At 32.2% G+C, this 17,169-nt stretch overlaps 1 protein-coding gene across 1 annotated transcript in view; it reads right to left on the minus strand.

Moving 5' to 3' along the window:
- LOC145270839 (apicoplast pyruvate carrier 1-like) overlaps positions 1 to 11,465 on the minus strand; it is a 127,931-nt gene extending 116,466 nt beyond the window's left edge. The window contains exon 1 of the mRNA XM_080126408.1: positions 11,275 to 11,465. Within this exon, the coding sequence (XP_079982534.1) occupies positions 11,275 to 11,392 (118 nt within the window). The 5' untranslated portion in view covers positions 11,393 to 11,465. The remainder of the gene's footprint in view (positions 1 to 11,274) is intronic.
- Between the last annotated feature and the right edge of the window lie 5,704 nt (positions 11,466 to 17,169).

The raw sequence follows: 17,169 nt of genomic DNA on the forward strand, positions 1-17,169 counted from the left end.
CCGTTCTAAACATGGGTAGATTGGTAGGTGTGTCAGAAATTTCATGAAAAATAGTGAATAATTCCACCCCGTCTTTCCAAGCTTTATAAATCCTCGAAAAATGTAACTCAAGCCCTAATTTTTTTTCCAATTAAAGTAACAAGGACCAAGAAAAAAAACCATGTTTTTTAAAAAAAAAAAAGGTTTTAACTTCGGACTTTACAGGTAAATTTCTAAAAAACACTATTTTTTGTTTTAAATTTGAATATATTATTTATAGACCTTTTCTCTTCAATTTGTGATATATAACACTTTGGTGAATAAATTATTTACTTTTTAATAGGCATTTCAAAATGGGAGGCGTGAATTATTCTACCCCCTGTTTTTTCAAGCTTATAACTACTCGAAAAATGTAATTCAAGCCCTATTTTTTTTTCAATTAAAGGAGCAAGGACCAAGGTTTCATAAAAAAAAAAACAAAAGAAAAAACAAACAACCTGGTTTTAAAAAAAGGTTTTAAACTTCGAACTTTACAGGTAAATTTCTAAAAAAACACTACTTTTTTTGTTTTAAATTTGAATATATTACTTATTGACCTTTTCTCTTCAATTTGTGATATATAAAACTTTGGTGTGTAAATTAATTATTTACTTTTTACTAGACACTTGAAAATGGGGGAGGGCGTGAATTAAAAGAAGAAAACGTTTGTCTAAAATATTATATTCGATTTATTGGAAAGAGCATAAAATTTCACATTGACCCTGAAAATATCGTAAAAATAGAATCAATAGAAAAATTTTGATAGATTTTTAAAGTTTAAAAATTGAAAAATATTGAGTTCGTAAAATTCATTACTGTTTTTTAAAAAATGAAAAAAATTGTTCTATTACTTTTAAAACAACTGTAATAGTTTATTTTGGAAGTATAATCCATAAAGAAAATAAACAACCCACTTTTAAAAGAGAAATTACGAGATTTTTATATTTTATTCGCAGGGGTGTCAAAAATTCCTACAAAAATTCTGATACATCTACTAGATTGGAGTGTTTATTCATTGTAAACGTACCCGACAACCTATAAATGTCGACATTTCCAATGAGGAAGCTGGACTTATGTAAAAAATAACAAAAAGATATACCAAACTGACTTTTTCGTTTAAAAATGGAATTATTTCCCTTTCGTTATTAATTTTTTAAAAAATTTTTTTTTTAATAAATATTTTGTGTTTTATATACATAAAGTACAATTGTTGAATGTTACTGTTTTGATTATATTCGCTTGAGGGGGGCACAATTAAAAAATTAAGAAAGATTAAAACGAAGCGAAATTTAAGTTTCCGTTCCATTTTTACAACAACCGTAAAGCAGTGCATACTCAGCAAGTTTTATCGTAATTTATAAGCATATTGAAACACTAAATCAACTTTTTTTTTGCATAATTAATGATGGAAGTATTTTCTTAACATCTGTTACAAACAAAAAAAATAATTTGTACATTCTCTTGAAAAAAAGAATCAAACTTTTTTCTACTTTCACATGTGTTCCATTTTAACAAACTGAGCCACAGCAACGCGTGGCCGGGTACAGCTAGTTTGAAATAAACTTAAATTAAAAATGGGTCATAATTTAATTGGGCTTTTTGTTGCACAGAGAGGTGGGTGGGGTGGGGGGTTCTACTTATATCGAAGGTGTCAAAGTGAGAAAGAGGATTTGCATTTGTATGATTTTACTCAGAGGGATTCACGTCAGTGAGCGTTAAGTTAGGGGTGGGAGGGATTGGCTAAAGTAGACACATCTACACTAGCAGTATCAGAATTTTTGTAGGAATTTTTGACACCCCTAACACGAAACTGCGAATACAATATAAAAATCTCGTAATTTCTCTGTTAAAAGTGGGTTATTTATTTTCTTTATGGATTATACTTCCAAAATAAACTATTACAGTTGTTTTAAAAGTAATATAAATATTTTTTTTTTTAAAAAACAGTAATGAATTTTCCGAACTCAATATTTTTCAATTTTTAAACTTTAAAAATCTATCAAAATTTTTCTATTGATTCTATTTTTACGATATTTTCAGGGTCAATGTGAAATTTTATGTTCTTTCCAATAAACAAAATATAATATTTTAGACAAACGTTTTTTTTTAAATTCACGCCCCCCCCAAGTGTCACCCATTTTGAAATGTCTATTAAAAAGTAAATAATTAATTTATGACGGGGAGTTTTATATATCACAAATTGAAGAGAAAAGGTCAATAAATAATATATTCAAATTTAAAACAAAAAAAAAATTGCTTTTTTAGAAATTTACCTGTAAAGTCCGAATTTAAAACCTTATTTTATAAGAACACATTGTTTTTTTTTGTCTTTTTTTGTCTTTTTTTTTTTTTAATGAAACCTTGGTCCTTGCTCCTTTAATTGAAAAAATAATTAGGGCTTGAATTACATTTTTCGATGAGTTATAAGCTTGGAAAGACAGGGGGTCGAATAATTCACGCCTCTCATTTTGAAATGTCTATTAAAAAGTAAATAATTAATTATGTCGGGGAGTTTTATATATCACAAATTGAAGAGAAAAGGTCAATAAATAATATATTCAAATTTAAAACAAAAAAAAATCGCTTTTTTAGAAATTTACCTGTAAAGTCCGAAGTTTAAAACCTTTTTTTTTAAAAAAAAAACACATTGTTTTTTTGCTTTTTTTTAATAAAACCTTGGTCGTTGCTCCTTTAATTGAAAAAAAAATTAGGTCTTGAATTACATTTTTCGATGAGTTATAAGCTTGGAAAGATGGGGTGGAATTATTCACTATTTTCACGAAATTTCTGACACTGCTACATCTACACCGACTCACATACGCGCATACATATACTACTAAATATACAAACACGTACATACAAGAGGGAAGCGACATAAACATACGCACGTGAATATATACGTAAGAGAACATACGCACACGTAAGAATATAGCTATATGTAAAGATACACAGACAAACACATGTATACAGATACATACAAATATAACAGGCACACGTATATATAAATATATACACATATACATCAATATATTCATGCATACACATACATATATATACATACATATACAGGCATATATTTGTCAAATATTCGTTTTCCATGCTGCAAAATGTCCGAAACGTTTTAGAGGCATAGACAAACACCAAACAAAACAAACAAAAAAAAAAAAAGAAAAAAAGAAAAAAAAGAAAGACACGAAAAGAAAAACAAAAAAATCGCCATATTATTTAATTGGAATTCACTATCGAGATGAGTATTATTTATTAATTTGGTACTTGTATAGTTTAATCAAGACATTGAAAAAATGAAAATATTGAAAACAGGTTATATTGTACGTATCCGTTATGGAACGAAGTTCTCCGAAAAACAAAAAAATTCACTTAATTTCATCAAGTATATATTTTATACAGCAAAAAAAACAAAAAAAAAAAAACGATTTGTTATGATACCGAGCAAAAGGTTCGATTTTTAAGAAGAAAAGCTAGTATTAAAGATGGATAGGGGGTGTTGGCGCTTTAAATTGAATTATCTCCCCGTGGCGTGTTAAAAAAATTCCAAGATGGCTGACTTCAACGTGCTGTCATAAAAACGTGTTTTTTCCGCTGTAAAAAAAAAAAGAAAAAAAAAAAACAAAAAAAAAACTACTCGGTCAAATTAAATGAGATTTTTTTCCGGAGATCTTCAGTCCAAAACGGATACGTACACTATAACCTTTTTTCGATATTTTCATTTTTTTAATGTCTTGATTAAACTGTACAAGTACCATTATTTACTGCCGACTATTAGCCTCATCTTTCTTAGTTGTTGTTTCATATTAAAGACAATTCTCACCCTGAACCGTAAAGATTCAACGTCTCTATCCACTGCGCCACGATAGAGACATTGAATCTCATTATTCATTATTGAGATGAGCATTATTTATTAACTTATTTTTTGTTTGTTGTCATTTCACCACATTCCAGATGAGAATTGTCTGAAGATAGCGGTTTCAATCCTACCCAAGGCCGGCCAGAGGCTTACTTGACCAAAACGTGGTGAGACGACAACAACTACGGATGGCAGTAATTGCAGTGAATGCAGTTAGGAGATTCGGAGTTCCTATGCGTCGCGGTTACCACCTGACGAAAGCCAGAGGAATAGTTGGCCGAAACGTCGTGAGATCAAAGTGTAGTATCTGTTCTTCAGATGCTGCACTTAAGATAATTTGTACCAGTCAATGGAGGGGAAACCCTCTATACTGGGACAATTATTATTTTTGGTAACCAGAGTGCCCCCTTTTTGCCTACTTTAAGGGGAGCTGGTTTTACCTCACATTAAAAACGGCCTTGTGCCTAATTTGCTCAGTGGGGGAGCAAATAAACACCATCTGTTCTTCAGATGCTGCACTTAAGATAATTTGTACCAGTCAGTGGAGGGGAAGCCCTCTATACTGGGATAATTATTATTTTTGGTAACCAGAGTGCCCCCTTTTTTCCTACTTTTAGGGGAGCTGGTTTTTACCTCACATTAAAAACGGCCTTGTGCCTAATTTGCTCAGTGGGGGAGCAAATAAATACCATCTGTTCTTCAGATGCTGCAAGCTATGACTAGCTATGACTAGCAAAGACCAGATGTGGGGGCAACCCCACATGCCTGACCTTTAACCAGCTCCCATTTCCCACCTCTCGGGAGTTGGTCCCCTTTTTCCCCTCCCCCTCCCTTCACTCCTCACATTAAAAATCGGCCTTGTGCCTAATTTGCTCGGTGGAGGAGCAAATAAATACCATCTGTTCTTCAGATGCTACACTTCAATTTCTTGTTCTCTGTCAGTGGAGGAGAAATCCTTCACGACTGAGATAACTTTTATTTTTGTTCCTTTTCTCCACGTTAAAAAAAAACTACCCTGGTGTCTGTACGAGCCTTTTCCAAGCCTCACACAAAAACACACCTTACCATTGCAAGCTATGTCATATACATACGCGCACACAAACATACGCGCCCACGTCCACACATGTACACATATTCACGTTCGCGCACATACACTCACATTCACGGTATATACACACACACACTAACGCACACATATGTACTCACACACGTGCACACGAACGCACACATGGACGACGTCACTTCCGCTTTCTAAGGAAATATACACATGCGCAAAACACCACCCGAAACGAGTATAAAACAAAGAGACAAGCTGTTTCTAATTCTTTTAGGCCGAGCTTTCGAGCCGGTCGGTCTTCGGACCAGACCGCCTGCGTCACGCCCACTTACTACTATGTATGGGGTACGAGCTAACAGACTGTATGTACACATTCCCACTCTTTCTCTCTCTATCTACTACTGGTCCCTGAGAACACCTTTGCGTAGCTGACTACTAACTGATGTCAACTCTCATATCCTCTTCTTTGTCTACACGCTGGACTATCATTCTCAATTTTTCACTACAACACTCATTTCTCTTCCCACGCGCGAACAAACGATAGTGACCCGAACTTGAGATGAAAACACATTTCCTTTTCTTGCTACAACACCAGTCGTGCAACGAACATTGGTTACATACGCGCGGACATGAACACATATTATAACTAAAACGTTCATTCTTTCAACAGCAAATAAACGACATTTATCTTATCCATCAATTGAGTCTTTGTTTCCTTCAATTCCATTCGTTTCATTATTTTCTTGTGGCGAGCTAGGGTATTATACTCTGGTCCGCAACATGTCTAACTCTGTCCCATGGGGAGGTATTGGAAATAAGGACAACAACTAGTCCGCAGTAAATAAATTAAAAACGGTTTCCTTTACCATAAGTGCCGACCGTTCCCAGAACCAGGTGCACCAAAATGCTTCAAATACTAAGATGCTTCGAAGTTTCATCCATTTCACGGGGGGGGGGGGGTTAACGTTGATATCGTATCCAGATTTTGCTGCCATATTGGAATTCATGACGCTTCTACACTATCAGAACGACATTTTGTAGTCGATAAAAAGAGTCTTCAGATAAAAACAATGGTTCCTACTGATTTTTCTTTTTGGTCAGTTCTAATAAATTACAATGTCAGCTTCAAAATTATGCAGTCGAAATTACCTGAATATTATTGAATTATGAAAAAAATAAAGAAACTTTAATCGCGTTCGGCCATCTTGTTTAAATCGAAACGGAAAATTACCTCCTTTTTGAAGTCTCCCGTGTCTTGCATAAGCAAATATGATCGTTTTCTTCAAATTCATGTTTCAATAAAAAAAAAATTGGCGCTTCTACACGACTGGAACGAAATTTCGGAAATCGTAAAATTGAATTTCACATGTCAACTTTAAAATTATGCAGTCGAAATTACCTGAATATTATTGAATTATGAAAAAAAAACAAAAAAACAAAAAAAAAACTTTAATCGCGTTCGGCCATCTTGTTTAAAATCGAAACGGAAAATTACCTCCTTTTTGAAGTCTCCCGTGTCTTGCATAAGCAAATACGATCGTTTTCTTCAAATTCTATTTTCTATTTTTTTTTTTTTTTAATAAAAAAAAAATGGCGCTTCTACACTATTGGAGCGAAATTTAGGAAATCGTAAAATTGAATTTCACATGAAAACAATGGTATCTGCATATTCCTCGTATTTTTAAAATGATTATATCCCAAAATTACGAAAATCGATAAGGTAGAAAATTATTTTTCGGTTCTACACTATCAGAACGAAATTTAGTCCTCGATAAATGGAATTTTCATATGAACAAAAAAAACCCAAAAAAACAATGGTTTCTACTGATTTTTCTTTTTGTCAATTCTAATAAATTAAAATGTTAGCTTCCAAATTATGCAGTCGAAATTATCTAAATATTGCTGAATTATTAAAATTATATAAAAAAAAACAATTTTAATTGTGTTAGCAAATGAAAAGTTGCGGCCATCTTGTTTTTATAAAACAAATCGAAAGGGAAAATTACCTCCGTTTTGAACTCTCCTGTGTCTTACATAAGCAAATATGATCGTTGGTACTTGCACAGTTTAATCAAGACATTAACAAAAAAAATGAAAATATCGAAAAAAAAGGTTATATTGTACGTACCCGTTTTGGACTGAAGATCTCCGAAAAAATTTTTTTATTTAATTTGATCGAGTATTTTTTTTTTTTTTTTTTTTTTTACAGCGGCAAAACACGTTTTTATGCGAACGCGTTGAAGTCAGCCATTATGGAAAATTTTAACACGCCACGGGGAGATAACTCCATGTAAAGCGCTGACACTCCATCCCTAGGTGTATCAGAAATTTGGAGGAATTTTTGACACCCCTAACAGAAAACTGCGAATAAAATATAAAAAAAACTCGTAATTTCTCTTTTTAAAGTGTATTGATTATTTTCTGTATGGAATATACTTCCAAAATAAACTATTAAAGTTGTTTAAAAAAAATAATAGAAATATTATTTTTTTTAAAACAGTGTTTACAAAATATTTACAAAATGCCGGCGTGCCTTCATGCAGCCATTTTTTTTTTACATAATAAAATCAATAGAATTTTACGGGTTAAATATTTTTCAGTTTTTAAACTTTAAAAATCTATCCAAATTTTTCTATTGATTCTATTTTTACGATATTTTCAGGCTCAATGTGAAATTTTAGCTTTTTCCAATAAACTAAATATAATATTTTAGACAAACGTTTTTTTTTTGTTCCATTACTATATCTGGCTTGATGGTCTTGTCTTTTATGTATCTGTCTGTATGTCTTTGTCTGTGTGTGTGTTTGCTTGTGTTTTTTTAATAATATGAAAATGATGTTCAACAAATTCGACATAGATAAAGTTTTCCTCTTTTGTTTTATTTTATTTCAGTTAAAGTTCTCAGAAATCAAAGGACCCCCGGCCCCCCCATCTGGGGCTAACACTTGAACTCTACATGAAATGCATAGGTATTCGAATGTTCCATTAAAGTTTTTTTATCTCTCAAACACCGAGTTAATAAAGAAATCGAGAACATAGTTTTCCCCTCCCCAATTAACCATTTTCATCTGTTGTATATCTTTCATTTTGATGTCATGGTCTTACTGGATTCCAGGACAAGAATTTATCTAGTCTGGTGGAGTATCCAGTTTCGCAGCCGAGCAAGGTTAAGACTAATCCAAATGACAAAACCATGCATGACAAATTAATGACACGTTTTAATATTTGATCCTTGTTAAGTGATTTTTTTTTTTTTTTTATTTTATTTCAGTCAAAGTTCTCAGAATTCAAGGGGCCCCCTACCTGGGGCTAACACTTGAACTCTATATGAGATACATAGATATTCGAATGTTACATTAAATTTCTTTATCTCTCAAACACCGAGTAAATAAATTGAGAACATAATATCGTTATTTCCATGGCAAGTGCTCGTCCGAGTTCCAATCTCTGGTCCCCCCTCGCGAATCCTTCATGATAAACACCTATCTAGCTAAAATCACTGTCAGAAATTTCCCCCACTCCTTATCTGTGCCTACTTTAAATATTTTTCAATTTTTAAACTTTAAAAATCTATCAAAATTTTTCTATTGGTTTAATTTTACGATATTTTCAGGGTCAATGTGAAATTTTGTGCTCTTTCCAATAAACTAAATATAATATTTTAGACAAATGTTTATTTTTTCAAATTCACTCCCCTATTTTGAAATGTCTATTAAAATTTCAATAATTAATTTATGTGCCAAAGTTTTATATATCACAAATTGAAGATAAAAGATCAATAAAGAAAATATTCTAATTTAAAACAAAACAAAAAAAAGGATACTTTTTTGATAATTTAACTGTAAAATCCAAAGTGTAAAACCTTTTTTTTTAAACCACGTTGATTTTTTTTAATGAAAGCTCATGTTATGCTTACATCGTCAAGTAAATACCAGACGCTGACGGCAAGTATTTCTATTTCATTGAATGTTTTCTTTTTTTAGATGTTTCAAAAAAAATTTAGTCGATAAAGAAGTATTAAATTATATCAATTAAAAACTCATGTATTTCATTAAAAGAATTTTTAAAAAAATCGATGAAGGGGATTTTTTGTTCTAGGGGAAAAATTTATAAGTGAATGTGCGTTTCCTTTTTAACTACGAAGGATGAAAAATACTAATTTTGGTTACCACACGCAATAAAAAAGAGACATTATTTATGTCCCTTGGACGAATCCGTATTTCATAAATTTCATTTTAGCAGCAGCAGCAGCTCTCTAAAGCTTCGTGCAAAACACGTTGCGAAAATGTGATTTTCTACGACCCTCGCTTTAAAAAATTATTTTATTTAAAAAAAAAATACATGGAATTTAAAATATAAATATGGATAATTCTTAACAATGAAGAATGGAACTACCCATTTAATAGTATTTTTTTTAGGTAAGTGATTTTTTGGCATTTATATATATATATATATATATATATATATATACATATATTTATAAGCAAGTCAAAATATGTTGAGTTTCTTTATATTATTTTTTTAAAGAAAACCGCTTTAAAAAACAAATATTTCATAATTTGCTATTAAACCTGTTTTTTTTTTTTAATTTGGTCTTCGCTCCTTTAATTGAAAAAAAAATAGGGTTTGAATTACATTTTTCAAGTAATTATAAGCTTTGAAAGATAGTAAGTTGAATTATTAAAGTTCTGATCTTCATTTCTAATGGCCACTTTCTGATACCCGACTAAGGGTTCCTTAGTATAACTATGCATACTTTATCTGTAGTCGAATGCTTTACCACTGAGCTATATTTGCAGATGTCAATAATTCTGTTTCTTTTAATAAAAGAAATGATTTGTTGAGATTATCCTCCTTTGCCCGGTGTAACGTAAAATATTACCTTGTAAAATTGTTTTTTTCGCTGTAAAAAAAAACAAAAAACAAAACTACTTGATGAAATTGATTGAAAATTTTTTTTTGGAGAACTTCATTCCATAACGGATATGTACAATATAACCTTTTTTTTTCTCTATATTTTCATTTTTTAATGTCTTGATTAAACTGTACAAGTACCAGATCGTTTTCTTCAAATTCTATTTTTTTTAAATTTTCTTTAACAACTCCATGGAAAGCGCCGACACTCCCTCCCCATCTTTAATACTAGCTTTTCTTCCTAAAAATCGAACATTTTGCTCAGTATCATAACAAATTATTTTTTCGCTGTAAGAAAAAAAAAAAAAAAAAAAAAAAAACTACTTGATGAAATTGATTGAAATTTTTTTTGGAGAACTTCATTCCATAATGGATACGTACAATATAACCTTTTTTTTTTTCTCTATATTTTCATTTTTTAATGTCTTGATTAAACTGTACAAGTACCAGATCGTTTTCTTCAAATTCTATTTTTTTTTTAATTTTCTTTAATAACTCCATATAAAGCGCCGACACTCCCTCCCCATCTTTAATACTAGTTTTTCTTCCTAAAAATCGAAAGTTTGGTCGGGATCATAACAAATTGTTTTTTCGCTGTAAAAAAAAAAAAAAAAAAAAAAAAAAAAAACTACTTGATGAAATTGATTGAAAATTTTTTTTTGGAGAACTTTGTTCCATAACGGATACGTACAATATAACCTTTTTTTTTTTTCTATATATTTTCATTTTTTAATGTCTTGATTAAACTTTACAAGTACCAGATCGTTTTCTTCAAATTCTATTTTTTTAAAATTTTCTTTAACAACTCCATAGAAAGCGCCGACACTCCCTCCCCATCTTTAATTCTAGCTTTTCTTCCTAAAAATCGAACATTTTGCTCAGTATCATAACAAATTATTTTTTCGCTGTAAGAAGAAAAAAAAACAACAAAAAAAAAAACTACTTGATGAAATTGATTGAAAATTTTTTTTTGGAGAACTTCGTTCCATAACGGATACGTACAATATAACTTTTTTTTTTAATATATATATTTTCAGTTTTTAATGTCTTGATTAAACTGTACAAGTACCCGATCGTTTTCTTCAAATTCTATTTTTTTTTAAATTTTCTTTAATAAAAAATTGTCTACGTTATCGATTTTCGTAATTTTTGGATATAATCATCTTAGAAATACGAGGAATACGTAGATACCATTGTTTTCATGTGGAATTCAGTTTTACGATTTCCGAAATTTAGTCCCGATAGTGTAGAAGTGTCATATATATATATATATATATATATATATATATATATATATATATATATATATATATATATATATATATATATATATATATATATATATTATTAAACAAACACCAAATAAAACAAAAAAAAAAAAAGAAGGGAAGGAAAAAAGGGCATGTTTGGTTCCCCTTACCATATGTGCCGATCGCTCCCAGAACAAGGTGCACCAAAATGCCCCCAAAAACAACTAGAATACTTCGATATTTCATCCATTTCCCGGGGGCGATAACGTATCCTGATTTCGCTGCCATATTGGAATTCTTTATTTGCGAGCTGTCGTTTTAGTCCTCTACAAAGTTAATGACTTTCAAGATAATTAGTGCCTTGTGTGTCGTTAATTGGCTGTAAACCAACATTAACTTCCACCTCCTACAGCGATCATCTTATTAGGACAGCTATATATTTTTTTATAGCTCACAAATTACAGTTTTTGGTAGGTACTTGTACAATTTAATCAAGAGATTAAAAATGAAAATATCGAAAAAAGGGTTATATTACACGTATCTGTTATGGAATGAAGTTCCCAGAAAAAAAATTTCACTTAATTTCATCAAGTAATTTTTTTTTTACAACGAAAAAACAATCTGAGAAAAAGGTTCGATTTTTTAGGAAGAAAAGCTTGAATTAAAGATGGGGAGGGAGTGTCGGCGCTTTAAGCTTTAACTGGAGTTATCTCCCCGTGGCTTGCTGTTCAGTTTCAGCAAATTTTACAATGGCTGACTTCAACGCGATCTCATAAGAACGTGTTTTTCCGCTGTAAAAAAAAAAAAAAAATACTCGATCAAATTAAATGAAATTTTTTTTCGGAGATCTTCAGTCCAAAACGGATACGTACAATATAACCTTTTTTCGATATTTTCATTTTTTAATGTCTTGACTAAACTGTACAAGTATCACCCCCCCCCCAAAAAAAAAACTACTTGATGAAATTAAGCAAAAGTGGTCACCACTTATCAAGGCCCGGAAGCCACTCAGGGATAACGGTTATTGCAAGTACATTACGTTAGTGTGGAGATTTGATGACGTGTTTACTTAAGGGGGCGGTTCATTAGGAATTTGTTTATGTTGGACTTGAAGACATCCAGGCTGTAGTCAGGTGGGAAGCAGGCATACGGAACAGAGTTCCACAGACGTGCAGTTCTAAGAAAGAAGCTTTGTTCATGGAATCCACGTTTTGATTTAGGCAAAGATAAAGAGTGGGGGAAATTTTTCACAGTGAATTCAGCTAGACGGGTGTTTTTCGTGAAAGATTGGCGAGGGGGGACCAGAGATTAGCGTTCAGACGAGCACCTGCCATGGAAATAACGATAAAACAAGGATAGGCTCGCAACGTCTCTTCTGTGGGAGAGAGGTTGCAGGGTAGAGAAAAGGGCATCCCCCACTAAGCCACGAAGTCCATTTTTTACTTTGTCAAGGCAGGATAGGCTGTTTTTAGCAGCTCCTGTCTTGCCATTTTTAGTTCATGAGAGTGGAATCTATCACCATACTTTTTTTTAAACACGTCCGTTAGACTTTTATTAAGTATAATACTTAATATTTTTTTTTTTATAGAGAGTAGAAAACACATTGTGGATGTGTTATCAGCAGCTTCCGTTACTCTCGCTTCTCCTTATTTGTTCCTCAGTCCTCATTTTTTTAATAAGTGATTTTTCTGACAAAGGGAGAAGAAAAAGCTGTTTTCTAGGTTGGCAGTATATTGCGCGAACAGTTGGCAGAGATGGTGGAAATTTTCAGTTTCTATGTCTATCCTTGTAGCCATGTCACTAGTAAGGGTGCTGAAGGTAAAAAGATTAAAAATGAAAATATCGAAAAAGGGTTACATTGCACGTATCCATTATGGAATGAAGTTCTCCAAAAAAAAAAAAAAAATTTCACTTAATTTCATCAAGTAATTTTTTTTTACAGCGAAAAAACAATTTGTTAGTATACGGAGCAAAAGGTTCGATATTTAGAAAGAAAAGCTAATATTAAAGATGGGGAGGGAGTGTCGGCGCTTTATATTGAGTTATCTCCCCGTGGCGCGTTTAACAAATTTCATAATGGCTGATTTCAACGCGCTCTCATAAGAACATGTTTTTCTGCTGTAAAAAAATAAAACTACTTGATTAAATTAAGTGAAATTTTTTTCTGAGAACTTTGTTCCATAACAGATACGTGCAATTTTTCGATATTTTTATTTTTTAATGTGTTGATTAAACTGTACAAGTACCCAGTTTTTGATTGCCACACAAAATTCGATGCTTATTCAAATTGGAAAATGTGGCGGAAATTAAAAGTAATGTCGAAAATTTAATTCCGACCATAGTAGAGCTGAATGATCCGAGATGAGGCCGGTTTTAAAGGTTGCGAAATGATCGTTATTTCGCGACCCCCAACTCGGGAGTCAGTTAACCGTTAGTTGAAAAATTACGACGCATTGACTCTCTGGTGAGATGTTGGGTTAGCTCCGAAAGGAACCAACGCATTCCGCAGAGACCCCCGTCCGCAGCAATACCTCACACCATGCCTAGACTTGGAAGGTGCATAGACGCCGGCAAGCAACAGGTAACAGAGAAAGTGCTCATTGAGGTACTGCTCACAACCTACCTCGTCATGTAACATAATGGTATACAAGGAACACTGCTAGGTGTATCAGAAGCGGCCATTAAAAATGCGTGATAAGAACTTTAATAATTCGACCTTCATATCTTTCGAAGCTTATAACTACTTGAAAAATGTAATTCAAACACTAATTTTTTTTTCAATTAAAGGAGGAAAGACCATTTTAAAAAAAAAATAACTTGTTTAATAGCAAATTATGCAATATTTGTTTTTTTTTTTAAAGCGGTTTTCTTTTAAATAAAATATAAAGAAACTCAACATATTTTGACTTGCTTATAAATATATGTATCTATATATCTATAAAAGTGAACGTGTCTGTGTGTGTGTCTGTCTGTGTGTCTGTGTGTCTGTCTGTCTGTCTGTGTACATTTCCCTACGCAATAACTCTGTCGATTTTTAGTCTATAGACTCGAAATTTGAAATACCGGGTACTGAGATTTGGGAAAACTGATGTGACGGGTGTCAGCCAGAAATTTGGCTGTTAAGGGGTCAAATTTCAACGATTTGACTTTTAAGAACTCTACCAAACTCCTCCGACAAATTTGGGTCTAGACACTTGAAATTGTAGATTTAGGTTCCTTGAACCTGGATCTAACTTAATAAAGTGATTTGAGCCCGAAACAATAAATTTTAAGGGGTAATAATAGGGGTCAAAGTTTAAAAAAATTAACCATTTTTTTGTTTTTTGGCTTTTTTTGCACAGCATACACCTCCAAACACCCGAGCAACGCCGGGCACCCCTGCTAGTATATATATAAAAATGGCAAAAAATCATTTACCTAAAAATAAATATACAATTAAATGGGTAGTTCCATTCTTCATTGTTAAGAATTTATCCATATTTATATTTTAAATTCACTGTATTTTTTAAATAAAAGGATTTTTAAAGCGAGGACCATAGAAAATCGCATTTTCGTAATGTGTTTTGCGCGAAGCGTTAAAGAGCTGCTGCTGCTAATATGAAATTTATGAAATACGGATTCGTCCAAGGGACATAAATAATGTCTCTTTTTTTATTGCGTGTGTTAACCAAAATTAGTATTTTTCATCCTCCGCAGTTAAAAGGAAACGCACATTTCACTTATAATTTTTCCCCTTAGAACAAAAAATCCGCTTCATCGATTTTTTTAAAAATTCTTTTAATGAAATACACGAGTTTTTGATTGATATAATTTAATACTTCTTTATCGACTAAAATTTTTTTTTAAATGTTTAAAAAAAGAAAACATTCAATGAAATAGAAATACTTGCCGTCAGCGTCTGGTATTTACTTGACGATGTAAGCATAACATGAGCTTTCATTAAAAAAAAATCAACGTGGTTTTAAAAAAAAGGTTTTACACTTTGGATTTTACAGTTAAATTATCAAAAAACTATCCTTTTTTTGTGTTTTGTTTTAAATTAGAATATTTTCTTTATTGATCTTTTATCTTCAATTTGTGATATATAAAACTTTGGCACATAAATTAATTATTAAAATTTTAATAGACGTTTCAAAATGGGGGGAGGTGAATTTGAAAAAAAACAAAACGTTTGTCTAAAATATTATATTCGGTTTATTGGAAAGAGCATAAAATTTTACACTGACCCTGAAAATATCGTAAAAATTTAATCAATAGAAAAATTTTGATAGATTTTTTAAGTTTAAAAATTGAAAAATATTTAACTCGTAAAATTCTATTGATTTCATTATGTAAAATATGGCTGCATGAAGGCACGCCGGCATTTTGTAAACACAGTTTTGAAAAAATGAAAAAATAATATTTCTATTATTTTTAAACAATTTTAATAGTTTATTTTGGAAGTATATTCCATACAGAAAATAAACAACCCACTTTAAAAAGAGAAATTACGATTTTTTTTAAATATTTTATTCGCAGTTTTCTGTTAGGGGTGTGAAAAATTCTTCCAAATTTCTGGTATACCTAGAATACCGCAGAACACGGATGACGCCCCTCAGAACTCTCCCAAACAAAGTGGTATGCTCCAGAAATGACAACGACTTGGCCTAGGGCATGTTCAATATATGACCATGGTCCAGACACCTACCACTCCTCCCAGTCACAACGTAAAATGGCAGAATCAAAAACGCCTCAGGGTAGAACCGATCTTCTGGCCCCCCCCTTCCAGGCATTGGAGCTTCCCTTATTCTTTTCCACAGTAAAGAAAATACAGAAAAGTCGGTAAATGTGTAGTTTAGCGGCGTAAATTATTTAACGTACACAAAAAAAAGTTAAAACTATTTAAAGGAAAAAATGTGACACACTTTTATAAGACATTTATTTTGAATAAAATTTAAATGAGAAATTTGAAAACTTGAATGCCTACTGGGGAGAACTTGAATGCCTACTGGGGAGAACTTAAATGCCTACTAGACACTGTCCTCGAGTGTCTAAGGCCTCTCTGTACAGGGGTTTATCAGGACAACCTGGCATGCGGATACTTTTTCCATAGAAGTAAGCCCTAACCAAATATTCAAAATCACATTTCGTATTCACAGCCCAAATAAGATCTCCTCACTATGGTTAACTCACATTAGCTTTTACGAGGAATGGCGCACGTTCTCCAAGTGATGTTACCTCAAATAATAGCACGAAGCTGGATACTCCACCAGACTAGATAAATTCTTGTCCTGGAATCCAGTAAGACCAAGAGACCAAAATAAAAGATATAATACAATATATGAAAATGGTTAATTGGGGGAGAGGAAAATTATGTTCTCAATTTCTTTACTAACTCAGTGTTTGAGAGATAAAGAACTTAAATGGAACATTCGAATATCTATGTATCTCATATAGAGTTCAAGTGTTAGCCCCAAGTAGTGGGCCTCTTGATTTCTGAGAACTTGGACTGAAGTAAAATAAAACAAAAAAAGTATGAAACAACACAACCGTCACAACAAAGTATGTAAATACCTTCATTAGAAAATCTGTGGAGAGATGCAACTTGACAGAGCAACGAACATCTGGGAACATGAACCACCACCGATAACATCAAACGGAAAAGTGACCGTGTTCTATGACAAAGACATACAGGCGGGCAGATACATAAAAGACAAGGCCATCAAACCAGATATTGTAATATGGAACAAGGGAGATCATTTACATATTCATGTCCAGATTGACCTTTATAAATCCAAATTTCGTTAATTTGGAATTATTTTTGAAGCAGTTGGGCTTCAAAAATTATATTTGACCTTTTTTAAAGTGCAACGTACAAACGAAGGAAATAACTGTAACCGAGCTGTGGATGCTAGCAGCAGCAGCAGCAGCGTATAACATATGCAAATGACCGAGCTAGTTGCGTGATGCAACCGCATAGCAAAGACAATCAAAATAGACTTCATGGCCTCGTAGGGGATGTCCTTTTCTCTTCCCTGCAACCTGTTTCTCACAGATGTTGCGAGTTTGTCTCTGCTTTATCGTTA

The sequence above is a fragment of the Euprymna scolopes genome, chromosome 46 (assembly GCF_053919585.1).
Source record: "Euprymna scolopes isolate OS-2025 chromosome 46, ASM5391958v1, whole genome shotgun sequence".
Lineage (NCBI taxonomy): Eukaryota > Metazoa > Mollusca > Cephalopoda > Sepiida > Sepiolidae > Euprymna > Euprymna scolopes.